The sequence below is a fragment of the Leuresthes tenuis genome, unplaced genomic scaffold, assembly GCF_036924035.1.
Source record: "Leuresthes tenuis unplaced genomic scaffold, fLeuTen1.0.hap1 SCAF_4, whole genome shotgun sequence".
Classification (NCBI taxonomy): Eukaryota; Metazoa; Chordata; class Actinopteri; order Atheriniformes; family Atherinopsidae; genus Leuresthes; species Leuresthes tenuis.
Window position 1 is genome coordinate 442,413 of NW_027325358.1, and position 27,756 is coordinate 470,168.

A 27,756-nucleotide genomic window follows, 5' to 3' on the forward strand; every position below is an offset into this window, starting at 1 on the left:
ATCAATTGTATTGGAAATAAAAGTTAATAAAAACAAATATAAACTGAAGAATATAAAAATAAATATAAAAAATAAAGATAAAACACACACAAAGAACAAATAAATAAACAAAATATCAAATATAAATAGAATAAAGTGAATCAAATCAAAACCAAAGCTAAGATATGTTGAATCATCATCATAAAGACGACAAAGACAAGAAGCTATAAAGTTTAAAAGCTTTAATGACATCGCACAGATCTGACAGAGAGCTTTAAAGTCTACAGGTGCAGGTTCATACATAAGGAAAGCTTCAGGATCTAACTTCAGTTTAAATATTCAGCTTCTTCTTCTTCTTCATTCCTATAGATGCAGTTCTGATTGTGCAGTAAGATGGCGGTAACTTCCATACATGTTGGTACAATAGATAAATGGTGAGCGACACGAGTATCAAAGAGCAGAAAATCAGAGCGTAGCAGAGCAAGCAGCCTTCATCCAGAACGAGCGCCGTCACGTGTTCAGAGTTCACGCCCCGCTCCGCCTCCTCCAGCTGAGACGACGGAACCGGAGAGAACCCGGAAGTCTCAGGTGAGTTTAAGACGAAGCATGCAAGTGAACGTTTGTACATGGAACTCCTGGTCAGACGGAGACGGCAGGAAACGGCGGCAGAGCGGCGAAAAACCCGAGAATGACAAAGTAAAAGCACTGTTGGTCCAATTTCTCAGCGGCAGAACCACGGTGGTCTCTCAGAACCGAGAAAATAAAAACAACAACAACAACAGAACAAAATGTGAAAATAAACAGTGTTGAAAGAAAACAAGGTGGTCCCTGCTGATGTCATCGGTGACATCACAAAGTAACGCGCTCTCAGTGTTCAACTCGAGCTGCTGACCACACAAACAAACAAACAAAACAACCCGACACTGCTGTGGACAAACTTTCTCAGCTGTCTGCCATTGGCTGTGTGCTGGTGACATCAGCAGTGATGTCATCAAGGGTGATGTCACCAGCAGCTGAGTCTAAGCTGCGTTGGATGCGCTTCTATTGGACGTCAAACGTGTTTCACTGAGGCGTTCAATTTCAGCCTGTGTGAGAAGGTCACTGAGCGAAAATCTGACTTCTGATTTCTGATCAGGTTTCAGAAGCTCAGAGTTCCCAGCCAACATCAAACGCAGCATCATTCATACGCAGCTGATTGGATCAGGATGGTTCAGATCAGAGATTTGGAGGTTTAGAACCCACAGACACCAAATCAAAGCGGATCCAAATGAATGGGGTCTGGGTTCAGTTCCAGAACCGCAGCAGCGGGCTGAGAAAGTGCCAGCCGGCTTCATGAAGGGTGGAGACGGGTCAGTGAGTCGTCCACATTCATGAAGCCGAGGACGGCCGAGTGTGAAGCGGCGCTCTGAGGCAGATTCCAGGTCCAGTCAGAGGGTGAGGTGTCCTGCGTCAGAGTGCCGGGTCGTTCTTCTTCTACTGCTTCTTCTTGCTGAACAGGCTGAAGCGCTTCTCCTTGTCCTTGTCCTTCTCTCTCTTGCCAGGACTTGACTCGGTGGTGACTGTGACGGTGGCAGGAAGTGTCTGAGCTCGCCCAGATGCCGGCGTGCCGGGGTTGCTTCCCTGGACGTCAGCGTGGTCGGCGGCGGCGTTCAGGATGGCCTGGATCCAGGTGCTCATCTCCTCCTGCAGAGGGGACACGAGTCATAGAGGTTTCAGGAGTCTGTCAGTCAGAACCGTCTCTATTTGGTGTTAAAAGCCCGGTTTCAGTCAGACCGACGCCTGTTTAAAAGCCGACTGAAACCGGGCTCCTGCCCCAGAAGCACTCAGGGAAAGAAGATAATCACACTCACTTCATCTTTGGCTTGGAACAGATATTCGTTTCCATCGGCGACTCTGAAAGAGAGAAGAAGGAGACAGACGTGAACAGTTTCAAGTCATCAGATCCCATCAGATCAGAACCAAAAGTAGAACCTGATGAGGTCCAACAGTCAGGTGGAAACACACCTGTCTGACAGGTACTGGTCATGTGACTCATCCACTCCTGATGCTTACCTGAGTTTGAAGACGTGTTTCTTCTTCTTGTAGTCAGACGCCACATCGCAGGCGGCGTCCTTCAGGCTGACGGGCAGCTCGTTGTGGTACGGCACGCCCTGACCCGCCGCCTTGCTGTCCTTGTAGAAACCCATCTCCTGGTTGTTGATGACGCAGTACACGTTGTGCCACGACCTGCCAATCACAGAGCAGCTGGGTCAGGTGCTGCCACGCCGGCGGGGGAGGAGCCTGCACTGGGGGAGGAGCCTACACTGGGGGAGGAGCCTGCGATGGGGGAGGAGCCTGCACTGGGGGAGGAGCCTGCACTGGGGGAGGAGCCTGTACTGGGGGAGGAGCCTGCACTGGGGGAGGACCCTTTACTGGGGGAGGAGCATGCACTGGGGGAGGAGCCTGTACTGGGGGAGGAGCCTGCACTGGGGGAGGAGCCTGCACTGGGGGAGGAGCATGCACTGGGGGAGGAGCATGCACTGGGGGAGGAGCCTGCACTGGGGCAGGAGCCTGCACTGGGGGAGGAGCCTGCACTGGGGGAGGAGCATGCACTGGGGGAGGAGCCTGCACTGGGGGAGGGGCCTGCACTGGGGGAGGAGCCTGCACTGGGGGAGGAGCATGCACTGGGGGAGGAGCATGCACTGGGGGAGGAGCCTGCACTGGGGGAGGAGCCTGCACTGGGGGAGGAGCCTGCACTGGGGGAGGAGCATGCACTGGGGGAGGAGCCTGCACTGGGGGAGGAGCCTGCACCGGGCGGGTCTCACCTGTTGGAGGCCTTCTTGTTGTGGCCTTCCCACTCGTGCTTGCGGTGCAGGAACCCGTCCAGCTGCGAGGACGATTCCTGGTTCTTGGCGGGCAGCGTGGACGACTGGCTGTTTTTACTCTTCCTGCCGGAGACTGGTGAGGGGGGGGGGCTCGGCTCCTTGGAGCTGCGCTCAGCGATGCCGTTCACCAGATCTTCGCCTTCCACCGCGTCCTGCAAAGAGCCCAGACCAGAGTCAGACGGACCCAACAGAACCGGTTCTGATCTTATTAAAAACAACAAAATGTTTAAACTTCAATATCAACAAACAGCTGGACTGAGACCCGGTTCTGAACCCGGTTCTGAACCCGGTTCTGAACCCGGTTCTGAACTCTCTGTTAACAATTCAGACCCAGAAAGATGGAAAATAGCACGTCCGGTTAAAAATGATGGAATCAGAACCGCTGGTTGTGTGGTTCTGATCTGGAAACATGATCCTGGGTGTGGTTCCTCCGGTCCAAACACCTCGGCTCAGAACCACTCACAGCTTGGGTCAGGTGACCAACAGCTGCCGCTCACAGCGGGACTTACAGGACCCAGAGGAAGGTGCGAGTAAAGGGGAAGAGTACTGACCCGAGGGGAGTCCTGGTCTGAGGCGAGTCCGTTCTGCGTGACGGCGCTGCAGAGACACACACACATCAGTACCTGCTTCCTGTCCAATCAGCTGTGAGAGTTTCAGGAGCTTCACCTCTGCTGCTGAGCTTCTTCCTGCTCGACCACGACGGGCTCCGGAGACGGCGGCTTCCTCCTCCTCTCCTCCTCCTCCTGCTGCCTCCTCACCTCCAGCAGCTCCAGCTGGAACACAAGAAAACGTCTTTATCATCACCGCCACCGCCCTCGCCACCACCCCCTGGTCCTCGCCACCGCCCCCTGGCCCTCGCCACCGCCCCCCGGTCCTCGCCACCAACCCCCTGGTCCTCGCCACCGCCCCCTGGTCCTCGCCACCGCCCCCTGGTCCTCGCCACCGCCCCCCGGTCCTCGCCACCGCCCCCTGGTCCTCGCCACCGCCCCCCGGTCCTCGCCACCGCCCCCTGGTCCTCGCCACCGCCCCCTGGTCCTCGCCACCGCCCCCTGGTCCTCGCCACCGCCCCCTGGTCCTCGCCACCGCCCCCCGGTCCTCGCCACCACCCCCTGGTCCTCGCCACCGCCCCCTGGCCCTCGCCACCGCCCCCTGGCCCTCGCCACCGCCCCCCGGTCCTCGCCACCAACCCCCTGGTCCTCGCCACCGCCCCCTGGTCCTCGCCACCGCCCCCTGGTCCTCGCCACCGCCCCCCGGTCCTCGCCACCGCCCCCCGGTCCTCGCCACCGCCCCCCGGTCCTCGCCACCCCCTGGTCCTCGCCACCGCCCCCCGGTCCTCGCCACCACCCCCTGGTCCTCGCCACCACCCCCTGGTCCTCGCCACCAACCCTGGTCCTCGCCACCGCCCCCTGGTCCTCGCCACCGCCCCCCGGTCCTCGCCACCAACCCCCTGGTCCTCGCCACCGCCCCCTGGTCCTCGCCACCGCCCCCTGGTCCTCGCCACCGCCCCCTGGTCCTCGCCACCGCCCCCTGGTCCTCGCCACCGCCCTGGGCCTCGCCACCGCCCCCTGGTCCTCGCCACCGCCCCCTGGTCCTCGCCACCGCCCCCTGGTCCTCGCCACCGCCCCCTGGTCCTCGCCACCGCCCTGGGCCTCGCCACCGCCCCCTGGTCCTCGCCACCGCCCCCTGGTCCTCGCCACCGCCCCCTGGTCCTCGCCACTGCCCCCTGGTCCTCGCCACCACCCCCTGGTCCTCGCCACCGCCCCCTGGTCCTCGCCACCGCCCCCTGGTCCTCGCCACCACCCCCTGGTCCTCGCCACCGCCCCCTGGTCCTCGCCACCGCCCCCTGGTCCTCGCCACCACCCCCTGGTCCTCGCCACCACCCCCTGGTCCTCGCCACCGCCCCCTGGTCCTCGCCACCGCCCCCTGGTCCTCGCCACCTGCCTCACCGTGGTCAGCCGCTCCAGAGCAGAGAAGCGCTCCTCCCAGGTGGCGGCAGACTTCTCAAAGGCCTCGTGGCGTTTGATGAGCTTCTCCACCTCGTCCACGCTCTGCCCCATCTCCCTGCTGGACAGGTAGGGCTCCTGGCCCAGCAGCCACGCCTCAGCCACGCCAGCGTCCCGCGAGAACTGGTGCACCTCCAGGACTGAGAGGGAGGAAGGTCAGAGGTCAGCTACCTCACAAAAACATGACACCTGCAGCGTGTCCTGATTGGTCAGAGAGCTGAGGAGTCTTCCTCAGAATCAGAAAACAAACAGGAAGTGAGTCTTACTGAGGCGGAGCCACTCCCATCGGTCCTCCCACTTGTCAATCATCTCCTTCCTCTTGTCTGTCAACTGCAGCAGCTTCTCTTTGATCTGAGCGACAGAAACTTTATTTATAACATCACACGATCAATGCAATCAGCCTGGTCGGTTCCTCTGATGCTATCTCATCAGCGAGAGAACAGAAAATAGTTAAAAATAAAATAAAGTGTTAAAAGTCAGGATTCTCATGACTTTTAACACTTTAACACAGTATTAAAATGATCTTCGTTAACTCTACAGAACATCAGGTCAGGAGGAGACTCTCTGCCGTCCAATCAGAGTTCAGCTCAGAGCTCAGAGTTCAGCTCAGAGCTCAGAGCTCAGAGTTCAGCTCAGAGCTTTGCTTCATGTAAACTCTCACTGTGAGCTCATGTTGAACCTTTCTGTATTTCTCGCTGCGCTCCGTCACCACCTGTGATCCACAGAGGAGTGAAAAAGTGTTCCTGCCACACTTCAGTGTTTCAGATCATCAAACAAAGACACCACAGGTAAGCACCAAGGGAAAAGATCCAAACCTGCCTGACAAAGTGCAGCAGAGCAAAAGAAGCCAGAGAGGGAGAATAATCCTCACCCAGACAAGCAAAGTAAGTAAATCTATCTGTCTGGAAAGGTTATAAAGCCATTCCTAAAGCGGAGGAACCACAGTGACCCCACTCCCCCGATGACTCATCCAAGGAGTCACCTTCCTGCCCCAGTCGGGGGGCGAGAGTCCCTTTTCCTGACCCTGGTTCCACAGCATTTCAGATGCTGTTTGTGCATTTAGCAGACGGTAAATGATGCTCGGGCTGGTTTGCTGCCTCGGGACCTGGAAGACTCGCTGTGGGAAATGGAACCACGAACATCCTGAAGGTGACCTCTGGCCTTCTGACCTCCAGCTGAAGCCGGGTTCTGCAGCAGGACAACGACGGGTCAAACTAACCAAAGTTCTGACCTGAATCTGATTGAGATGCGGTGGCTTGACCTTAAAAGCCCTCCAGTGTCGCTGAATCAGACGAGTGTTCCTCCACAGTTAAGGGTGCCCCCTGATCCCCATTCAGAAAGTGCTTTGGTGCTTACTTGTGTTATCTTTGCCTAATATTACGTTTGTTTGATGATCTGAAACAGTGACGTGTGGCAGGAGGGGTGCCAACACCTTTCCCAGCACTGCCGGAGCTCACCTCCTCTGAGGCGTAGTGTTTCCGGGCCAGCAGGGCCTTCCCCAGCTCAATGCAGGCGGTGAAGCTGTCGTTGCGGGCGTCGATCTCTGCCTTGATGCCCTGATGGTTGTTCATCAGCAGCTCCACAGATGAAACGTCTCTGAACACACAAACAGCCCCGTCAGTGCAGCTCAACACCCACCGACCTGCAGCGGACCGCGGCGCCCGGCCCACCTGGGGTTCTCCTGGGCCTCGATGAGCCGGATCACATCCTCCATCCACAGCATCAGGTCCCGGACCATGCTGAAGAAGCGGAACTTGTCCCCGGCGTCAAAGAGGCGCTGCCGGCGCCCGTCGCAGGCCTCCAGCAGGCTCCTCCAGGCCTCCAGCACCTCGCCCTCACGGCGCTGGATGTCGTCCGCCTTGTCTCCAGCGTACGCCGACTGCAGGCGCACGGCGTCCTCCTGCAGCTGCCGCACCTGCAGGTCGCAGAACAGCAACATTACTGACATTAGCTCCAACTGACTCAGATACTCGGGTCGGTCCCGGCTGACTCAGATACTCGGGTCGGTCTCAGATACTCGGGTCGGTCTCAGATACTCGGGTCGGTCCCGGCCGACTCAGATACTCGGGTCAGACTCGGCTGACTCAGATACTCGGGTCGGTCCCGGCCGACTCAGATACTCGGGTCGGTCCCGGCCGACTCAGATACTCGGGTCAGACTCGGCTGACTCAGACACTCGGGTCGGTCCCGGCCGACTCAGATACTCGGGTCAGACTCGGCCGACTCAGATACTCGGGTCAGACTCGGCTGACTCAGATACTCGGGTCGGTCCCGGCCGACTCAGACACTCGGGTCGGTCTCGGCTGACTCAGATACTCGGGTCGGTCCCGACTGACTCAGATACTCGGGTCAGATTCGGCTGACTCAGACACTCGGGTCGGTCTCTGCTGACTCAGATACTCGGGTCGGTCCCGACTGACTCAGACACTCGGGTCGGTCTCAGATACTCGGGTTGGTCCCGGCTGACTCAGATACTCGGGTCGGTCCCGGCTGACTCAGATACTCGGGTCAGACTCGGCCGACTCAGATACTCGGGTCGGTCTCAGATACTCGGGTCGGTCCCGGCCGACTCAGATACTCGGGTCGGTCCCGGCTGACTCAGATACTCGGGTCGGTCCCGGCTGACTCAGATACTTGGGTCAGACTCGGCTGACTCAGACACTCGGGTCGGTCTCAGATACTCGGGTCGGTCCCGACTGACTCAGACACTCGGGTCGGTCTCAGATACTCGGGTCGGTCCCGACTGACTCAGACACTCGGGTCGGTCTCAGATACTCGGGTCGGTCCCGACTGACTCAGACACTCGGGTCGGTCTCAGATACTCGGGTCGGTCCCGGCTGACTCAGATACTCGGGTCGGTCCCGGCTGACTCAGATACTCGGGTCGGTCTCTGCTGACTCAGATACTCGGGTCAGACTCGGCTGACTCAGATACTCGGGTCAGACTCAGATACTCGGGTCGGTCTCAGATACTCGGGTCAGACTCGGCTGACTCAGATACTCGGGTCGGTCCCGGACTGAAAAGGCTCGCTGACCTCTTGAACCTTTTTGTTTGTTTGCACATGAGCAGAACGACCTCCCGAGGTGGGACTCACCTGTGTGCCCAGCGCCTGGATGTCATGTTCGAAGGTGGTGTGCATCCTCTGCAGCGTCTCCACCGTGTTCTGGTCCCGGCCCATCTCCTCCGGCAGCTTCTTCTGCTTGTCCGCAATGCGTACCAGGATCTCCTTGGCGTCGTGGTAGAACTTGTGGAGCTCGAAAGAGGCGGCGAGGATCTGCGTCCGGGTGTCAATGAGCTCCAGCAGGTCGGCCCAGGCCTCGTTCAGCCCGTCCTTCCACTCTGCGACCGTGGCCGCATCGCCGTGCCCGGTGTTGATCAGCTCGTCCGCCAGCCGGTTCACGCCATCCACACGCTCCTGCCCAATGTTCCCGGTGTCCCGCGCAAACTCCCGGAAACGCTCCTGCAGCATCTGAAACCACATCCACAGGTCAGTGCGCTCAGCGATGGCCTTAAAGGTGTCATATTCTGTAAAACTCCTCCTTCCTGCTCCTGGGAGCAGATATCAGGGCGTCTGGAGTCACCAGCAGCTGTAAAACTCAACCCTGGTATTTATTTAGTTCCCCTTTAACCTCCTTTAACGAGCCGTTCTGATTTTCACTCCTTAAGTTGGCTCCGCCTCTTCTGCTAAGCCCCGCCCCCTCTGCTAAGCCCCACCCACTCACATCCACCCTGCTGGACGGATGAAGCCAGCTTCTGGTGGAAATGTTCTGCTGTCAGCTGCACTGAGGAGCATGCATCTTCCATCCAGCAGCAGCCTCAGAGGATATAAGAGCCCAGTGGATAAACTATATCTGAGGCTAATGTTCCAGCAGAGTTAGCTAAAGACTGTGAATGTGCAGCAAACACTTTTCATCCCACTGTTTTAACAACTTGGTCCAGTTCAACGCTGGACTGAAGGAACTGAGCCACAAAGAGGATCAGTTCCAGCTCTCAGAGCCTCAGTTAACGTTACATTATCGGCATGTTTCTGATAAAGATGGAGGTCTCCAGGTCCAACTGTTTAATGAGGTTAATAAATCCAAAATGTTTAAACGCAGTAATTAACGGTTCACATGCATTACTACGAGTTACGCTGTGCACATCTCCGGCTTGGTCCATTACTGTTGATGAGAAAGCATTGTTTGCTAGCATCTGCTGCTAACTTACAGCTAACTGCTAACTTACAGCTAACTGCTAACTCACAGCTAACTTACAGCTAACTGCTAACTCACAGCTAACTGCTAACTTATAGCTAACTGCTAAACTGTTTCCCTCTGGGATCAGTAACTATCTGTATCTATATACAGAGCTGGAGTGTTTCTGACTGCAGGAACAGCTTCATTACGTCTGTTTACTGCCACGAACACCAAAGGGTGGAGTTGAGCTCCTGCTCCACCCTGAAAACAGACAAAGCAACAAAGAGGTGTTAAAACAGGGCTGAGACAGCGAGCCGCTGAGCTTAAACCAGCAGATATTTGGACCAAAGTCTGTCTGAAACATCTCAATAAGACGTTAAAAAGGACAGAATACGTACACTTTAAAGTCTTAGCTACTGCAGATGATGACTGTTTGGGTACTGCAGAAACATACCGTGACGTGCTCGTAGTCCTGACCCAGCTCATGTGACCCAGCCACCACCTCCCGCTCGGCGATCCACTGCTCGAGGTCGTCCACCTCCCGGTTGAGCTGGAAGAGGCGGAGCCTCTCGTCCAGTTTGCCCCGCCTCTCCTCTGACAGGTCCTTCAGGCCGGCATACAGCTTGTCCACCTGAGACTGCCGCATGCTGATTCGCTCACTGAGACACACACAAACACACACAGGTGAACAGGTGCCTGCCGGCCTCGGCGGCCCTCAGAGCTCCTTCTGGGGCCACTGAGGATCAATCAATAAACAGATGTGTGTTGATCTGATCAGGACACGCCACGAGGTCTGACACAAGTGGGAAGAACACAGCCACCTTCAAAATTAAACTGTGTGTGGAGAAGTGCCTTAATGGATTAGGGTTAGGGGTTATTAATCGATTAGATTATTGATTGATTAGTGATACAGACGAATGCCGCACCTCTCGGGGTGTCCGTCGGCCACCAGTCCCCTGCTGGTTTTGGACAGCTGATGGACGTTCTCGGCATAGTCCTCCACCGCCTGCTCCATGATCTGATGCTTCTTCAGCATGGTGACGGCGCTCTGCTCGTCCTGACCAAAGCAAAGCAGCGTTTTAATTAACAGGACCGTCCCTACAGAGGTGCCCCTTTTCCTTTGGGGATCCAGGTGTGCTCATAGGGGTGCCCACTTCTGCCGGATTCTTAAAGGAAGGAGGCACCTGACAGTGGGAGGGCCAACGGGAGGAACTGGGATAAATCGGTAACTTCACATGACGTGAGCCCCACCTTGGCCTTCTCCTCTGACATCATGTAGAGCTCCTGCTCGCTCATCCAGGCCTCAGCCTCGGCAGCATCAAAGTAGTACTGTTGGGCTTTGTGGGCCTCCTCCAGCCGGCCGTGCCGACGCTCCACCTCCTCCATCAGCTGCCTCCACAGCTGCTGCAGGTCGTCCAGACGTTGGTGGATCACGCTGGTGTTGGCGGACTCGTCTTGCAGGAGGCTCCTGCTGCGCTCCAGGATGTCGTCGATGCGAGGCTGATGGCCCTGGAGCTCCTTCTGCAGCGTCTGAGGAACACAAGCACAGCTGGGCAGCTGAGGAGACTCCACCGACCCTCTGAGCTGCAACTCTGAGGGGAAAAACTCACCTGGTTCTTCTTGATGAGCAGCTGCACCGTTTGCAGGTTGTGTCCGTGGTCGGTGGACGTTGCCACAGGCATCCGCTCCTGAGCCCAAAGCTGCAAGAAAGAACCCAGACTGACGTTAGAAACCAGAGTAAGGCTGACCGATACAGAGCGACTCGGTTCTAACAAACAGGAGCTGATCAGAAGTTTACAGCCTCCATCAGGTGTGGGACGGAGTTCAGCCCTCAGTTTGTCCCTTTAAGGCTCTCCGTCAGCAGATAGAAGAACCACCACAGAGCCTCGAACAGGTGTGGGACAGAGCAGCCGTGTTCAGTTCGTCTCCTTCAGCAGATAGAAGCTCAGCTGGATCTGAACCAGCTGATGGGCTCAGCCATGTTTCAGCTCTGATGCACCTGAGGAACCACACACACCTGGAACACACCTGGAACACACCTGGAACACACCTGGAACACATCTGAGGAACCACACACACCTGGAACACACCTGGAACACACCTGAGGAACCACACACACCTGGAACACACCTGAGGAACCACACACACCTGGAACACACCTGGAACACACCTGGAACACACCTGGAACACACCTGAGGAACCACACACACCTGAGGAACCACACACACACACCTGGAACACACCTGAGGAACCACACACACCTGGAACACACCTGGAACACACCTGAGGAACCACACACACCTGGAACACACCTGGAACGCACCTGGAACACACCTGAGGAACCACACACACCTGGAACACACCTGAGGAACACACCTGGAACACACCTGGAACACACCTGAGGAACCACACACACCTGGAACACACCTGGAACACACCTGAGGAACACACCCGAGGAACACACCTGGAACACACCTGGAACACACCTGAGGAACCACACACACCTGGAACACACCTGGAACACACCTGAGGAACCACACACACCTGGAACACACCTGGAACACACCTGGAACACACCTGAGGAACCACACACACCTGGAACACACCTGGAACACACCTGAGGAACCACACACACCTGGAACACACCTGGAACACACCTGAGGAACCACACACACCTGGAACACACCTGGAACACACCTGGAACACACCTGAGGAACCACACACACACACCTGGAACACACCTGGACCACACCTGGAACACACCTGAGGAACACACCTGGAACACACCTGGAACACACCTGAGGAACCACACACACACCTGCTGGAACACACCTGGAACACACCTGGAACACACCTGGAACACACCTGAGGAACCACACACACACACCTGGAACACACCTGAGGAACCACACACACACACCTGGAACACACCTGAGGAACCACACACACCTGGAACACACCTGAGGAACCACACACACACACCTGGAACACACCCGAGGAACCACACACACACCTGGAACACACCTGGAACACACCTGAGGAACACACCTGAGGAACACACCTGGAACACACCTGGAACACATCTGGAACACACCTGAGGAACCACACACACCTGGAACACACCTGGAACACACCTGAGGAACCACACCTGGAACACACCTGGAACACACCTGGAACACACCTGAGGAACCACACACACACACCTGGAACACACCTGGAACACACCTGGAACACACCTGAGGAACCACACACACCTGGAACACACCTGGAACACACCTGAGGAACTACACCTGGAACACACCTGGAACACACCTGGAACACACCTGAGGAACCACACACACACACCTGGAACACACCTGGAACACACCTGGAACACACCTGGAACACACCTGAGGAACCACACACACACACCTGGAACACACCTGGAACACACCTGGAACACACCTGGAACACACCTGAGGAACCACACACACACACCTGGAACACACCTGGAACACACCTGGAACACACCTGGAACACACCTGTCCCAAACATTATGGGGGGGGGTACGTACAATCTCATCCTCGATGTCCCGGTTGAACTGGTGAACTTCTCTGGACGCCACCAGGAAGTTCTTGCGGCGCCGCAGCGGCTCCAGGAGCTCCTGGAACTTCTTCTCCACCACCTGCCTCCGCCCGTCCACCTCGTCTGTGTCCTTCACCTCCTGACCCAGCGCCTTCACCTGGCTCTGCAGCTCCACCACCTCCCTCTGCCGCACCTCCACCTGGTTCTCCAGCATCTGAGCGAGGACACAGCCAGACTCAGTATGACGCTGCCTGCGGCCGCGCTCACTAACAGAGTAACGCTGTGGGGGGGGTGCCGTACCTGCTGTTTCTTCAGCAGGATGTTGACGGACGTCAGGTCTTTGCCGTAGTCGTCGGACTGGATCTGGCCCTCCAGGCCCGCCAGCCACTTGTCGAGGTCAGCGCAGCTCTGCGTGAACAGCTCGGCCTTGTTGGCGTCGAACAGGCACTGAGCTTTGGTCTGCGTGGTGGACTCCAGCTTCTCCCACATGGTGTGGAGCTCCGACAGCTTCTCCTGCACCACCGCCTCCGTCTCTGGCTTCTCCGACACCAGCAGCATCCCGTCCTGAAGCCAGGGGACAGTCAGCTATGGCGGATCCTCTCGGTTTGCACACATCACTCACACTGGAAACTGCCCAGAGGACTCAGCATTTAATGCTCTCAGTTCAGCTATCTTACTGTAGCCCCTCTCTGTGTACGAGACGTTTTCATCTGTTTTATGAGGGAATTTCTGCTTTGAATGTGCAGAACAGCACCTGCAGCCTCGAGCATATTCAGTGGATATATCCCACTGAAGTGGGACGCTAACGCAGACTTTGAGCAGCAGTCTGCAGGGCTGATTAGCATAATCATACCTCAGGTTGTTCCGCTTTAAAAACTTGTGCAGATTTAAGGAGAGTTCTGTGGGATTGTTTTTAGCTGCGTTATAAAGTTATAACTGAGCCTGAGAGCCTGAGACTGAACGTTATCTTCCCAGATTGTGGAGCAAACAGCTCCCACTACAGGAGGTATGTGGAAGTCGTTCAGAGTCAGTAAAAAAGAACAGATTAATACGACAGAATCAGCCCAGAAGATGTGTTCAGACTCTTTTATGCTGTCAGTTTACTTTGGAAATGAACAAACTATCGTGACCAAGATCGATCAAAACAGAAACTAATATCATGTTCTTTAAGCGCCCGGCTGAACCAACTCCTTATTTCTTTCAGTTTCACTCACACTGATTGAAGCTGAAAGTCAGGGAGTACGGCTCTTTCTGACGCTTCGAATGTGAACCATCTGAAAGATATGAAGCTAAAACTGAACCTGCAGGAAAACAGCTGATTTTCTGCTAACTTTTTATCTTCAGCTCTGTTTTCAGCAGTTTTCATGATGCACTCATGCTAATAACAGAAGTTAGTTTCATCACTGATAAACAGGACATAAAAACAAGTTCAGAAACGGACGTAAAGCGTCTTCACGGAGCTGTTGGAGTCTTCACTCTGAACACAGCCCGGTCAGAACCCCCTGGTACCTTCTGGATCTTGTCCAGCCACTCCTTGTTGGACTGCAGCTCGGCCATGAAGGCCTGGTGCTTCAGCCACTTGCTGTGCAGGTTCCTGGCCTCGTCGTAGGTCATGTCCTGCGCCGTCAGCATCTTCTCGCTGATCCACAGAGACAGCTGCGCAGAGACACAACAGAGGCTCACCAGCAGAGAAATAAAAGCTCAGTGGGGCTGGATGGTGCAGTGGTGCCACCTTTCATGTAGGAGACCTGGGTTCAAATCCCCACATGAAAGGTATTACCTCCGGTCCTTAGGCAAGACCCCCTACCTGCCTGCCTGTAAGTCGCTTTGGATAAAAGCGTCTGATAAATACAGAAACATAAAAGCTCAACTGTCGGCACGATCCAGGACATCTGGGCCTTGAAAGAGGAAAACTTTACAGTCTCTGGCTGACTTACACACACTCCTTTGGGTTTAGTATTATTTGGGTTTAGTATTATTTGGGTTTAGTATTATTTGGGTTTAGTATTATTTGGGTTTAGTATAATTTGGGTTTAGTATCATTTGGGTTTAGTATAATTTGGGTTTAGTATTATTTGGGTTTAGTATAATTTGGGTTTAGTATTATTTGGGTTTAGTATTATTTGGGTTTAGTATAATTTGGGTTTAGTATAATTTGGGTTTAGTATTATTTGGGTTTAGTATAATTTGGGTTTAGTATTATTTGGGTTTAGTATAATTTGGGTTTAGTATTATTTGGGTTTAGTATTATTTGGGTTTAGTATCATTTGGGTTTAGTATTATTTGGGTTTAGTATAATTTGGGTTTAGTATAATTTGGGTTTAGTATTATTTGGGTTTATCCCTTTTTGAGTGTGGAACTCATAAAGCACACCAGCTTGGTAATTATCATGAGATCGTGAGCCATTCCAACGTGTTCGCTCATGAGACGAATCTGTAACTCTGAATACATGTTAAACCGCGGCCAACAGTCCTGATGGGTGGGAGGTTAGAGTTCCACCAGGTGTCGGTAACAGGAAGCTGATCACTCGCTGCTTCTCACTGTTTTTCTTTGTCTTTCAGCGTATCCATCCCAACTGTTTCTGTTTTTTCATTTTGTGTCTGATACTACGGCGGTTTCTGGGACGTCTCTTCCTGTCGGCAGGTTGTACCGAGGCTCAAGTGTCTTCAGGAGGCAGCGAAACACGATATTTTCTGCCACCGAACAGCGCCGCAGATCCTTAGAAATGAGGCATGCAACAGAACAGGTGTTCCTCTTCGCTCTCTCCGCAGCGGACGGCAAAGTGCTCGCTGTTTTTTCGTGTGGCAGACTTTACAAACAGCGTGCGTCTTCTCAAGCTTCCCGTCAAGTTCATAAAAGCCGAAGTTAGCCCAAATTAGCCGAAGTTAGCCCAAATTAGCCGAAGTTAGCCCGAATTAGCCCAAATTAGCCGAAGTTAGCCCGAATTAGCCGAAGTTAGCCCGAATTAGCCCAAATTAGCCGAAGTTAGCCCAAATTAGCCGAAGTTAGCCCGAAGTTAGCCCAAATTAGCCGAAGTTAGCCCAAATTAGCCAAAGTTAGCCCAAATTAGCCGAAGTTAGCCCGAATTAGCCCAAATTAGCCGAAGTTAGCCCAAATTAGCCAAAGTTAGCCCAAACGTCCGATCTATCGGGACATGTTTGATTACTCGTGTGGTTCGCGCCGTATCCCCGCCCGCCATTTCTGCCGTTGCATTGACGCACGTTCTGCAGCTCTGCTCTACTTTACTGTGCAAGTGCAGCTAGAAAAATAATATAATAAAGGGGGGGGGGTCGTGCAAGGACGAATCGCGATGCATCTTAGAATCGATTATTTTTCCCATAGTTTTTCCCATATTTTCTAATAGTGAGTGAGACTGACCTCCTGACAGTCCTGCAGGAACTTCTGCAGGTCGCGGTTGTCCTTCAGTCTCATCAGCAGCTCCACCGCTGCCTCCCTGTTCTTCTTGTGTCTGGAACATGGAGGAGCCGTCAGAGCGGGACAGAAAGAGCCGGTAGAAGCAGGCTAACAGTGATTATCCACAATGACCTGTTCACTAATAACGAACCGTTTCTTATCATTTACAACCTAATCACCAGATCTGAGTAGAAAGACGTGATGAAAATGATCAAAAGTTCCTGAACAGCGACCGAATGAAGAGTTTATTCTCATGAAAAGCTAATGTGAAGCCACCTGTCGTCGATGGAGGCGACTCGCTCCTGGATGCGATCGGTGTTGATGTTTCCATCGCTGGCCAGCCGCCGGCCCGCCTCCACCACACCGTTGATCTTTTCCTCGTTGGCGTCCATGGTGGTCATGAAGTCCTCTTGCTTCTTAATGGCAGCCTCGGCGGCCTCCAGAGTGGTCGGCATCTCGGTGTGGGCCAGGACGTATTCCTGAAGGAAAAAGAGACTCGGGTCAGAGGATAACTCAGCTGGTGAAACTACAGGAGCTCAGAGTCACAAATATCAGCCGTAAGGCTCCTCTGAGGACCTGAATGTCCACACAGGTCAGTTAAAAGCATTATGAGGCTTTTGGTCTGTAAGAAGATGTGGACTAGATGTGCTGTATAAGGACTAGATGTGCTGTATAAGGACTAGATGTGCTGTATTTGGACTAGATGTGCTGTATAAGGACTAGATGTGCTGTATTTGGACTAGATGTGCTGTATAAGGACTAGATGTGCTGTATTAGGACTAGATGTGCTGTATAAGCACTAGATGTGCTGTATTTGGACTAGATGTGCTGTATAAGCACTAGATGTGCTGTATTTGGACTAGATGTGCTGTATTAGGACTAGATGTGCTGTATAAGCACTAGATGTGCTGTATTTGGACTAGATGTGCTGTATTTGGACTAGATGTGCTGTATAAGGACTAGATGTGCTGTATTTGGACTAGATGTGCTGTATAAGGACTAGATGTGCTGTATTTGGACTAGATGTGCTGTATAAGGACTAGATGTGCTGTATTTGGACTAGATGTGCTGTATAAGGACTAGATGTGCTGTATAAGGACTAGATGTGCTGTATTAGGACTAGATGTGCTGTATAAGCACTAGATGTGCTGTATTTGGACTAGATGTGCTGTATAAGGACTAGATGTGCTGTATAAGGACTAGATGTGCTGTATTAGGACTAGATGTGCTGTATTTGGACTAGATGTGCTGTATAAGGACTAGATGTGCTGTATTAGGACTAGATGTGCTGTATAAGGACTAGATGTGCTGTATAAGGACTAGGTGTGCTGTATTAGGACTAGATGTGCTGTATTTGGACTAGATGTGCTGTATAAGGACTAGATGTGCTGTATTAGGACTAGATGTGCTGTATAAGGACTAGATGTGCTGTATAAGGACTAGATGTGCTGTATAAGGACTAGATGTGCTGTATAAGGACTAGATGTGCTGTATTAGGACTAGATGTGCTGTATAAGGACTAGATGTGCTGTATAAGGACTAGATGTGCTGTATTTGGACTAGATGTGCTGTATAAGGACTAGATGTGCTGTATTAGGACTAGATGTGCTGTATAAGGACTAGATGTGCTGTATAAGGACTAGATGTGCTGTATAAGGACTAGATGTGCTGTATAAGGACTAGATGTGCTGTATAAGGACTAGATGTGCTGTATTAGGACTAGATGTGCTGTATTAGGACTAGATGTGCTGTATAAGGACTAGATGTGCTGTATAAGGACTAGATGTGCTGTATTAGGACTAGATGTGCTGTATTTGGACTAGATGTGCTGTATTAGGACTAGATGTGCTGTATAAGGACTAGATGTGCTGTATAAGGACTAGATGTGCTGTATAAGGACTAGATGTGCTGTATAAGGACTAGATGTGCTGTATAAGGACTAGATGTGCTGTATAAGGACTAGATGTGCTGTATTTGGACTAGATGTTCTGTATAAGGACTAGATGTGCTGTATAAGGACTAGATGTGCTGTATAAGGACTAGATGTGCTGTATAAGGACCAGATGTGCTGTATAAGGACTAGATGTGCTGTATAAGGACTAGATGTGCTGTATAAGGACTAGATGTGCTGTATTAGGACTAGATGTGCTGTATAAGGACTAGATGTGCTGTATAAGGACTAGATGTGCTGTATTTGGACTAGATGTTCTGTATAAGGACTAGATGTGCTGTATAAGGACTAGATGTGCTGTATAAGGACTAGATGTGCTGTATTAGGACTAGATGTGCTGTATAAGGACTAGATGTGCTGTATTTGGACTAGATGTGCTGTATAAGGACTAGATGTGCTGTATAAGGACTAGATGTGCTGTATAAGGACTAGATGTGCTGTATTAGGACTAGATGTGCTGTATTAGGACTAGATGTGCTGTATAAGGACTAGATGTGCTGTATAAGGACTAGATGTGCTGTATAAGGACTAGATGTGCTGTATAAGGACTAGATGTGCTGTATTTGGACTAGATGTGCTGTATTAGGACTAGATGTGCTGTATAAGGACTAGATGTGCTGTATTAGGACTAGATGTGCTGTATTAGGACTAGATGTGCTGTATTTGGACTAGATGTGCTGTATAAGGACTAGATGTGCTGTATAAGGACTAGATGTGCTGTATAAGGACTAGATGTGCTGTATTAGGACTAGATGTGCTGTATAAGGACTAGATGTGCTGTATAAGGACTAGATGTGCTGTATTTGGACTAGATGTTCTGTATAAGGACTAGATGTGCTGTATTAGGACTAGATGTGCTGTATTAGGACTAGATGTGCTGTATTAGGACTAGATGTGCTGTATAAGGACTAGATGTGCTGTATAAGGACTAGATGTGCTGTATTTGGACTAGATGTGCTGTATAAGGACTAGATGTGCTGTATAAGGACTAGATGTGCTGTATAAGGACTAGATGTGCTGTATTTGGACTAGATGTGCTGTATTAGGACTAGATGTGCTGTATAAGCACTAGATGTGCTGTATTAGGACTAGATGTGCTGTATTAGGACTAGATGTGCTGTATAAGGACTAGATGTGCTGTATAAGGACTAGATGTGCTGTATTTGGACTAGATGTGCTGTATAAGGACTAGATGTGCTGTATTAGGACTAGATGTGCTGTATAAGCACTAGATGTGCTGTACTTGGACTAGATGTGCTGTATTAGGACTAGATGTGCTGTATAAGGACTAGATGTGCTGTATTAGGACTAGATGTGCTGTATTAGGACTAGATGTGCTGTATTTGGACTAGATGTGCTGTATAAGGACTAGATGTGCTGTATAAGGACTAGATGTGCTGTATTTGGACTAGATGTTCTGTATAAGGACTAGATGTGCTGTATTAGGACTAGATGTGCTGTATTAGGACTAGATGTGCTGTATAAGGACTAGATGTGCTGTATTTGGACTAGATGTGCTGTATAAGGACTAGATGTGCTGTACTTGGACTAGATGTGCTGTATTTGGACTAGATGTGCTGTATAAGGACTAGATGTGCTGTATAAGGACTAGATGTGCTGTATTTGGACTAGATGTTCTGTATAAGGACTAGATGTGCTGTATTAGGACTAGATGTGCTGTATTAGGACTAGATGTGCTGTATAAGGACTAGATGTGCTGTATAAGGACTAGATGTGCTGTATTTGGACTAGATGTGCTGTATAAGGACTAGATGTGCTGTATAAGGACTAGATGTGCTGTATAAGGACTAGATGTGCTGTATTTGGACTAGATGTGCTGTATTAGGACTAGATGTGCTGTATAAGGACTAGATGTGCTGTATTAGGACTAGATGTGCTGTATTAGGACTAGATGTGCTGTATAAGGACTAGATGTGCTGTATTTGGACTAGATGTGCTGTATTTGGACTAGATGTGCTGTATAAGGACTAGATGTGCTGTATAAGGACTAGATGTGCTGTATAAGGACTAGATGTGCTGTATAAGGACTAGATGTGCTGTATTTGGACTAGATGTGCTGTATTTGGACTAGATGTGCTGTATAAGGGCTAGATATGCTGTATAAGGACTAGATGTGCTGTACTTGGACTAGATGTGCTGTACTTGGACTAGATGTGCTGTATTTGGACTAGATGTGCTGTATTTGGACTAGATGTGCTGTATTTGGACTAGATGTGCTGTATAAGAACTAGATGTGCTGTATTTGGACTAGATGTGCTGTATTTGGACTAGATGTGCTGTATTTGGACTAGATGTGCTGTACTTGGACTAGATGTGCTGTATAAGGACTAGATGTGCTGTATTTGGACTAGATGTGCTGTATTTGGACTAGATGTGCTGTATTTTGTTACAGAGCCCTGGAATGCAATGACCTCCAGGGTTCTTGGTTTACCTGGTTGTTGAGGAAGGCCTCGGCCTGCTTGGTGTCCCTCAGGAACAGCTGGTAAGCGTGGGACTGGGACAGCAGGTTCTGCCGGTTCTCCCACATCTTGTGCAGCTCGTTCCAGCCGGTGTCGAGCGCCTGCAGCCTCTGCCGCAGGAACATGTACTGCGCGTCTGTCTGGCCCTGCGTCACCATCTCTCCCATGTCCCGCATCTTCTGGTAGTCTTCCTCGTAGTTCTGGATCTCATTCTTGATGCCCTCGTGTTGGGCCATCAGTTTCTCAGCCTCGGCCAGCGTGTTGGGCATGTCCTCTGAGGCGATGGCTGTCTGAGTGCGAGACAGCCAGGACTGGAAGTCGTCCAGCTCGCGCAGGAACTGTTGCAGCTTCCTGGCTTCACCCAGAGACTCCTCGCGGTTCTTCAGAGTGGTCTTCATTTCCTCCCAGACGGCGGTGATCTCAGCCAGGCGGCCTGTGATGGCCTTGGCCTGATCAGGGTGCTCCTCGGCCAGCCGCTTGGCCTCACTTCGCAGATCGCCCAGCTTATCTTCGATGGCAGCCAAGTCACGCTCCATGCCAGTCAGTTTGCGTTGCAGGGCCATGACCCCAGTGAGGTCGTTCCCCAGCTCCTGGGTGGACTCGATGACTTTGGTCTTCTCTTTGATCCAGGACTTGGTCTCGTTGCAGTCGAGGTGGTAGTTCTGCACACCCAGAGCTGAGTGCAGGGAGTCTTTCTTCTGGTCCACCAGGTCTCGGAACTGGCTCCACCTGGAGGCAGAGAGGAGAATCATCAAAAGGTCTGGTTTCAGGCTATTCCCTCAGAGGAAACAGACTCTATGACAGCTTTATGTTTTTTTTACCAGTCAAGTCCTTTGAGGGGTGTGTTTGGCTTCAGTCAGCCCTTACCTGTTGTTGAGTTTGTCCTGCTGAGTCTTGATGTCCTTCTCGCTCGGGTGGCCGCTGTGAATCAGCTGCCGGGCGATCTGGTTCACCACAGCGACGCGAGATGCCTGGTTGTTCATCTCTGGCTCCAGACTCTCAAACCTGCAGGGAGAACAGAGTCTACATGAGTTCAGTCCCACCTCACAGAGATGCATTTGTGCAGCGCCCTGCGGTCCTACCGGTGCTGGATGACCTCCAGGTCCTCCAGTTTTTCGGGGATCTCCATGCTGTTCAGCCACTGCTCCTTCTCATCGATCCACACCTCGCAGGCGTCGGCCTCACTGAACATTTTGTAAAGCGCCAGTGCGTCCTGCAGCGCCTGCTTCCTCAGCTTCGTCAGCTCTGCCACCTCCTTGTAGCGTTCCTCGATGCCGGCCAGCCGCCCGCGCACATCTTCTGACTCCGCCACCTCCTTGGGAAGGGAGGCGGCCTGCTCGTGAAGCGAGTCGATAACCGGCCTGTAGCTCGCCACCTCAGCTGCGGCGTCTTTATGCTTCCTCACCAGCGCCTGGGTGGAGAATTCATCGTGGCCCGTCTCTCCGCTGGAGACGATGCGCAGCGCGTCCAGCGTCCAGGCGTCAACATCATCGGCATCGGCCTGAAACTGGTGCAAGGCCAGAGCTTCCTCCAGCCTCTTCTTCCTCATGGCGGCGAGCTTCTCTAGCGCCGCCCACTGAGCCTGCAGGTCAGAGATGCGCTCCTGGATCTTAGCGGCGCCAAAGTGACCAGCCTGCACCATGGCCTGGCCCTCAGCGATGGTGTGCTGCAGGTGGCCGGCGCGCCCGCTCATCTCGTCCTCCAGGGCGCGCTGCTGACTGAGGAGGCGCACCGCCCCCGTCAGGTCCTTCCCGTGCTCCAGCGATGACAGGATCTGCTCTTTCTCACGGATCCAACCCTCCTCCTCCGCCATCTCCCAGAAAAACTTCCAGAGTCTGCGAGACTCCTCCAGACGGGCGCGGCGCTCAGCAGCCAGCTGGGTCAGCTCCTGGTAGCAGAACTCCAGGTGGGCCACCCGGTCCTGGATGACCTGAGGGTCGCAGGGTTTGTAGCCTGAACAGGAAAAAGGATTTATAAATACATGAGACAGAAAGAAGGCGACTGAAGCTTCTCAGCTTGAGGACCAACGGAGCCGCTCACCGCTGTCAGTGACCGAGTGCTTGTTGGCGTTGGTGGTGACGGCCTTCACTCTGTCGGCCTGGATGGCGATGTCAGTCTCCACCAGGGCATGTTTCTGCAGCAGGTCCTCCACACCCAGCAGATGCTTCCCGTAATCCTGAGACAGCAGCAACATCTGGAGCACAAAGGGGGAGGGGGGGCAGTTAGAGCTGCAGTGATGGTGTTTCTGAGCCTTCGTGTGCTCGCCGGTGTACCTTCATCTCGTCCATCCAGTCCATGATGTAGAGCATCTCCTGGAAGACCCTCTGCAGGCCCAGGTTCTTCTCCAGCCTCAGTCTGCGGGCCTTCAGCAGCTCCAGCAGGTACTCCCACAGCCGGATCACGTTATCCTTTCTGGCTGCGATGCGTTTGATGTCGTGGTAGTGCTCCACCTCCAGCTCCTTCGCCACAGCAACCACGGCCTGGACTCGCTCCTCGTACGCAGCGATGTCCGTCTCTATCGCCTCGTGCTTCTTGGTGGCCGCCTCGACGGCCTGAAGGTCGAAACCAAAGTTGTCCTGGAGACAGAAAGGAGGCGGCAGGTTCGTGAAGACAGAAGACAGGTGAGTTACACAGGTGAGTCACCGCTGAAGCTTCTCACCTGAGACACCAGCCTCTGGTTTTCGCTGAGCCAGGTCTCCCTCATGGCTGCCTTGCGGTCGAAGCGTCTGGCCAGCTGTTCCAGCTTCTCCTGACGAATCAGCTCCGTCCTCAGAGCCAGCTCCCGCTCATGCTCCGCCTTCTCCAGGCGCTCCCAGGCCTGTAAAATCAAATGTTAAGTCCAACCCGCCCCTTCCTGTTAAACAGATGCTGAAATTACATCGCAGTAGAAGCAGCTCCAGAGCAGCTCTGACCTTGTTGATGTCTGAGATGAGTTTTCCCTCACGGGGCATGTAGACCTTCTGGTTGTTCGCTCTCATCTTACTCTGGATGGTGAAGAGGAGAACCTCCAGGTTCCCCTTCTCCGTGAACCTGAGGAAGTCAGACAGATTGCATTAGATGCAGCCGGGGTTACTGTAATAATGAGAGCAGGACCAGGGCAGAGGGTGGAGGCAGAGGCTCTGACTTGGGGGGCTTCTCCACGGTGCGGTAGGTGTTGAAGGCCTGCAGCTGCTGCTGGACGCCCATCAGAGAGTTGGCGAACTTCCTGTTGTTGAGGATGATGATGGTCTGTTCGATCCACTCCAGCAGGTCTGAGGCCAGCGACTCGTACTTCTCGATCATCTTCTCCGTCTCAATGGCGTTATCCAGAACCTGGAAGACAGCAGAGACTCTGTGGTGCCAACAGTGGAGCAGAACCCAACAATGAGGCAACATATTTACGACCCGAGCCGAGGAGAAACCTGGAGAACAGTTTGGACCAAAGAACTCGAGCCGAGGAGAAACCTGGAGAACAGTTTGGACCAAAGAACTCGAGCCGAGGAGAAACCTGGAGAACAGTTTAGACCAAAGAACTCGAGCCGAGGAGAAACCTGGAGAACAGTTTGGACCAAAGAACTCGAGCCGAGGAGAAACCTGGAGAACAGTTTGGACCAAAGAAACCTAAAGAAACTACAGAGATGACGTTTCACCGGCAACTTTACAAAGTAAGTACTATCGGGGTGAAGGTCCAGTAGCTCTCATAGGTCCAGTATTTGTGTTTCTTTTCCACTGTTTTGTCTCTCATCTGGTTTGAAGGAGCCTTCCAGCTCTTTGGCTTAAAGTGACTTTTTCTTACGTCTCTTAGAGGACCTCCCCTCCCCATCTTTTTTATGACCACACTGTAGGCACTATGGAGGATAATCGTGCGTTTTTCTGCTCCCACATGAAGAACAGCCGTGTGGCAGATTTGGAAGATGTGTCTGACCAGTTAAACACATAATAAACTAAAGATATCTGCAAAGACTTTCAGAAAAACACCCACAAAGATGAAGAAACTGTGACAAAAGGTCAGACTGTTGAGTTTGTTCAGACCTTTCGGGTTTTTCTGTTCATGTTGGAGAATGTTCCTCCACAACAGCACCCCTCACCTGTGGAGTGCCTCAGGGGTCTGTTTTGAGTTATTTTTCTTTCTATGTGCTGCCTTTGAGGTCCATCTTTAGGAGACAGAACATCCCATTCCTCTGCTTTGCTGATGACATCCAGCTCTACACGGGTTAGGGTTAGATCACCCTCTGCTGAGCTGAAGGACAGGAAGACCTGGCTGTGATCTGACTCAGAGTAACACTGAGGTGATGTGTTGGGGAACTATAACCCCTCCATTGCCTCTCTTGTCTCTCACAGTCATTTGGCTACTTGTTGTTGGACATGTTTGAGGCTAAATGCCTCTAAATCGCCACCTACTGTGGCTGCCCCGTAACTGCAGTTCTGGGAAATTCATGAACCTTGCCGTTATTATAGAATGCATCAATCCTCTTGGAGACACAAACACAAACAGGAAGTCGGCCATTTTGGTTCAAAGATGGCATTTTACACACGTTACATTTTAACAAACTCCTCCAATAGATTTCAGGTCTGAAAATGGCTCCATATAGTCTTAAGACCTTTAAGTTAATTCTGATGATAAAAGTTTATGTTTAATTGAAAATAAAAAATGTTTTTTGTCACTGATGATGGCGGTAGCAGACCCTAAACTTTGGTGTTTTGGTGATGTCGAAATATCTGCCCCCAAACTTCTACAGTCACTGGACCTGACAGCCAGTGGTTGAACCCACCATTACAAAATAAAATTAAAGCTGCGAGCATCCATGAACGGGCCCCCACACATGCGCACGTCGGGTAGTACCGCCGGACGTAAAAAGGGACGTCTATGGCCACCAGCAGGTGGCGCAATAAGCATGTGTCAGTTTGGGCATATGTATGCGTTCTGGGTGGAGCCCAAGTGCAGCCTCTGAAGTCTGGGGTAGATTGGATGATGTTGTGGGAGTTAAAGCTTATTTGTTTTTCATGGCGAGCAATGGCCAGTCGTCGATCTTTGAGGCTTCGCCATGGCGACACCCTTTAAGGTTTGAGAAAGGTTTCCATAACTTTCAGTCCCCCTTGACTGAAGAGTAACACGGCCAAGTTTGAAGCCTGTAGCATGAAATGTGTAGGAGGAGTTTGATCAAATGTGAGGTTCCACTCAAAATGGCCGACTTCCTGTGGACCTGCCACCATGGTGTCCATCGGCTTTTTTGTGTGTCTGGGTGTGACGGAGATGTGTACCGAGTTTCGTCAGGGTACGGCAAAGTGACCCCATTCGTTATTGCAGTGTTGTAGGTGGCGCTAGAGAGCCCCCCCCCACGACTGGTGTCCCTGCCGAGTTTCATGAGTTTTGTGCAAAGAATAATAATAACTCCTTGCAGCTCGGGCCCTAAAGAGACATTTCAAACATAAAAACGACAGCTCTAATGTCAGTCTCTACGACACAATAACATAATTCTGAGTCAGTTATGTTCTTGTTCAGGGGAGCCCCCCATTCCCCGTTACCCTAAGAGAAAGCCTGAACGGTTCTGTCCAAATACGTCTTTGGAGTAGCAGGTGAGTGAACTAAAACACTAAAACAGAACCAGATTTGGAAGATGTGTCTGACCTTTCCAATTCGTTTGCCCTCCACCTTCAGAGCCTTCATCTTGGAGAAATAGTGGTAATACGTCACCACGTAGGTGATGACCGACTTCTCGTCTGGGTGGTCCACACTGATATCTGCAGCACAAACACAAGGACATCAGGCCAGAGAAGGGCGGAGCCTCTCTGAATCATGATCAGAATTCTTTATAAGGAAGTTATAAAAGAAACTCAGAAAAATCCCAACAAAGACAATAACTGAGACCAATAAAGAAATCTGGTTTTAAAGAAGAGGGTCACGTCATCGGCTCAGAGAAAGTCAGAGTTAACCCCGCCGGTGTGTACGGATGCTGCGTGAACGGGTCAGTACCCTCTGGGTCCAGCAGCTTGGTGAGGCCCAGGTGCTGCTCTGCCAGGTTGAAAGCATTCTGCAGGTTGTAGTGAGCGTTGGACTTCTTCAGTTTGTCAAAGTCAATTAGATCAGGCCTGAAAGCAACAAACAAACAGCTGTTTCCACAAAGCAACACACCTGGAGACGTAACACACCTGAGGGCAGCGACCGGGACCTCACCTGTGCTTGTGGATGAGGGCATTGAAGGCCATGCCGTCTCTCCAGCTGGTGCTGAAGTTATGGATGTTGACGTTGGGATACCTGAGGAAGAGGAAAGGAGGCAGAGGTCAGTCTGAGTCTTCTTCTTCTTCATCATCAGCAGCAGGATGAAGAGTCTCACCCGGCCGTCTTCATCTGACACCACAGCAGCAAAGCGTCTTTGGCTGAGCGTTTCTCTTTGTTGTCTTCAGTCTCCACACTGATGTCCTGAATCTGAGACACCAGAGACACCAAGTTACACCTCCACCTGTCTGACAGCTGCTTCGTTAACATGGATACGCGTCTTAAAGTGCTGCTGAAAAGATCCGATTCTCATTGTTTCTGTGGATGATTCTAATGAAGAGTAAAAGATGCGGGAAAAGTTTTATGATGTGATTTTTCTCATCAGGTTGGTTCTGTAAAGATGTGATGTGAGTGAACTGATCAGTGATATTTCAAACATGCAGCTACGCTTTCACAGTTTGGGTCGAGCAGTTAAAGGCGGATCAGAACTCCTGCAGCTCCCTCGTGATCGGATCAGCAGACGAGTGTTTAACGACTTTCCGTGTCCTGCTAAAACACTGAACTTCAGACACAGATCACATGACTCAACATTTTCTGAACTAAGGCATTGCAGCTGCTTGGACCTGAACCGGAGCAGAAAGTGCTGGTTCTGAAGGTTCAGCAGCTGATCTGAGGAACCAGAACCGCTGAATGTTTGTGACAGATCGTCCTGATAGGTTGGAGGTCAAAGTCCGATCCCAAACCTTGTGATGTCACCGGACTGGGTTTCCATGCCGACCTAAATAAACATAAGGCAGTCTGGACTTTGACCTGTGCAGGTTAATAACTGACACGAGGAGGTCAGCCAATCAGACTGAGCTCAAAGAGTTTTTATCCACCTGCACAGGTACGAAAGCCTCAGATCAGCTGCCTACTGATTATGGGATTTTGCTGCAGCTCAGTTGTTACCTGGAAACGCAGGATGATGGTCCAGATGAGGCCCAGCGTCAGTCTGTGGTTCCCATCCACAATGTCGTGGGATCCCATGTTCTCCAGGTGAACCCGCTGCTCCTTCAGGAACTGCAGAGCTTTGTCCACGTTCTCCAGACAGTGGATACGCATCCGGCCTTTAGTGGGCTTCGGCTGCAGGC

At 52.0% G+C, this 27,756-nt stretch overlaps 1 protein-coding gene across 2 annotated transcripts in view; it reads right to left on the reverse strand.

The window, feature by feature from the left end:
• Positions 1 to 206: 206 nt before the first annotated feature.
• LOC140305236 (spectrin beta chain, non-erythrocytic 1-like) overlaps positions 207 to 27,756 on the reverse strand; it is a 54,860-nt gene continuing 27,310 nt past the window's right edge. For both annotated transcript variants that reach the window (XM_072383996.1, XM_072383997.1), the window contains 33 exons: positions 27,575 to 27,748; positions 26,745 to 26,836; positions 26,585 to 26,665; positions 26,384 to 26,499; positions 26,039 to 26,151; positions 23,555 to 23,742; positions 23,343 to 23,460; positions 23,090 to 23,248; positions 22,704 to 23,006; positions 22,471 to 22,624; positions 21,513 to 22,383; positions 21,298 to 21,435; positions 20,403 to 21,159; positions 16,276 to 16,478; positions 15,964 to 16,054; positions 14,095 to 14,241; positions 12,886 to 13,149; positions 12,575 to 12,799; positions 10,632 to 10,721; positions 10,273 to 10,551; positions 9,948 to 10,078; positions 9,476 to 9,680; positions 7,941 to 8,315; positions 6,517 to 6,761; positions 6,304 to 6,442; positions 5,113 to 5,197; positions 4,790 to 4,986; positions 3,510 to 3,616; positions 3,395 to 3,440; positions 2,784 to 2,995; positions 2,032 to 2,205; positions 1,830 to 1,872; positions 207 to 1,662 (listed from right to left, as the gene is read on the reverse strand). In XM_072383996.1, the coding sequence (XP_072240097.1) occupies positions 1,453 to 1,662; positions 1,830 to 1,872; positions 2,032 to 2,205; positions 2,784 to 2,995; positions 3,395 to 3,440; positions 3,510 to 3,616; positions 4,790 to 4,986; positions 5,113 to 5,197; positions 6,304 to 6,442; positions 6,517 to 6,761; positions 7,941 to 8,315; positions 9,476 to 9,680; positions 9,948 to 10,078; positions 10,273 to 10,551; positions 10,632 to 10,721; positions 12,575 to 12,799; positions 12,886 to 13,149; positions 14,095 to 14,241; positions 15,964 to 16,054; positions 16,276 to 16,478; positions 20,403 to 21,159; positions 21,298 to 21,435; positions 21,513 to 22,383; positions 22,471 to 22,624; positions 22,704 to 23,006; positions 23,090 to 23,248; positions 23,343 to 23,460; positions 23,555 to 23,742; positions 26,039 to 26,151; positions 26,384 to 26,499; positions 26,585 to 26,665; positions 26,745 to 26,836; positions 27,575 to 27,748 (6,732 nt within the window). In that variant the 3' untranslated portion in view covers positions 207 to 1,452. The remainder of the gene's footprint in view (positions 1,663 to 1,829; positions 1,873 to 2,031; positions 2,206 to 2,783; positions 2,996 to 3,394; positions 3,441 to 3,509; positions 3,617 to 4,789; positions 4,987 to 5,112; positions 5,198 to 6,303; positions 6,443 to 6,516; positions 6,762 to 7,940; positions 8,316 to 9,475; positions 9,681 to 9,947; positions 10,079 to 10,272; positions 10,552 to 10,631; positions 10,722 to 12,574; positions 12,800 to 12,885; positions 13,150 to 14,094; positions 14,242 to 15,963; positions 16,055 to 16,275; positions 16,479 to 20,402; positions 21,160 to 21,297; positions 21,436 to 21,512; positions 22,384 to 22,470; positions 22,625 to 22,703; positions 23,007 to 23,089; positions 23,249 to 23,342; positions 23,461 to 23,554; positions 23,743 to 26,038; positions 26,152 to 26,383; positions 26,500 to 26,584; positions 26,666 to 26,744; positions 26,837 to 27,574; positions 27,749 to 27,756) is intronic.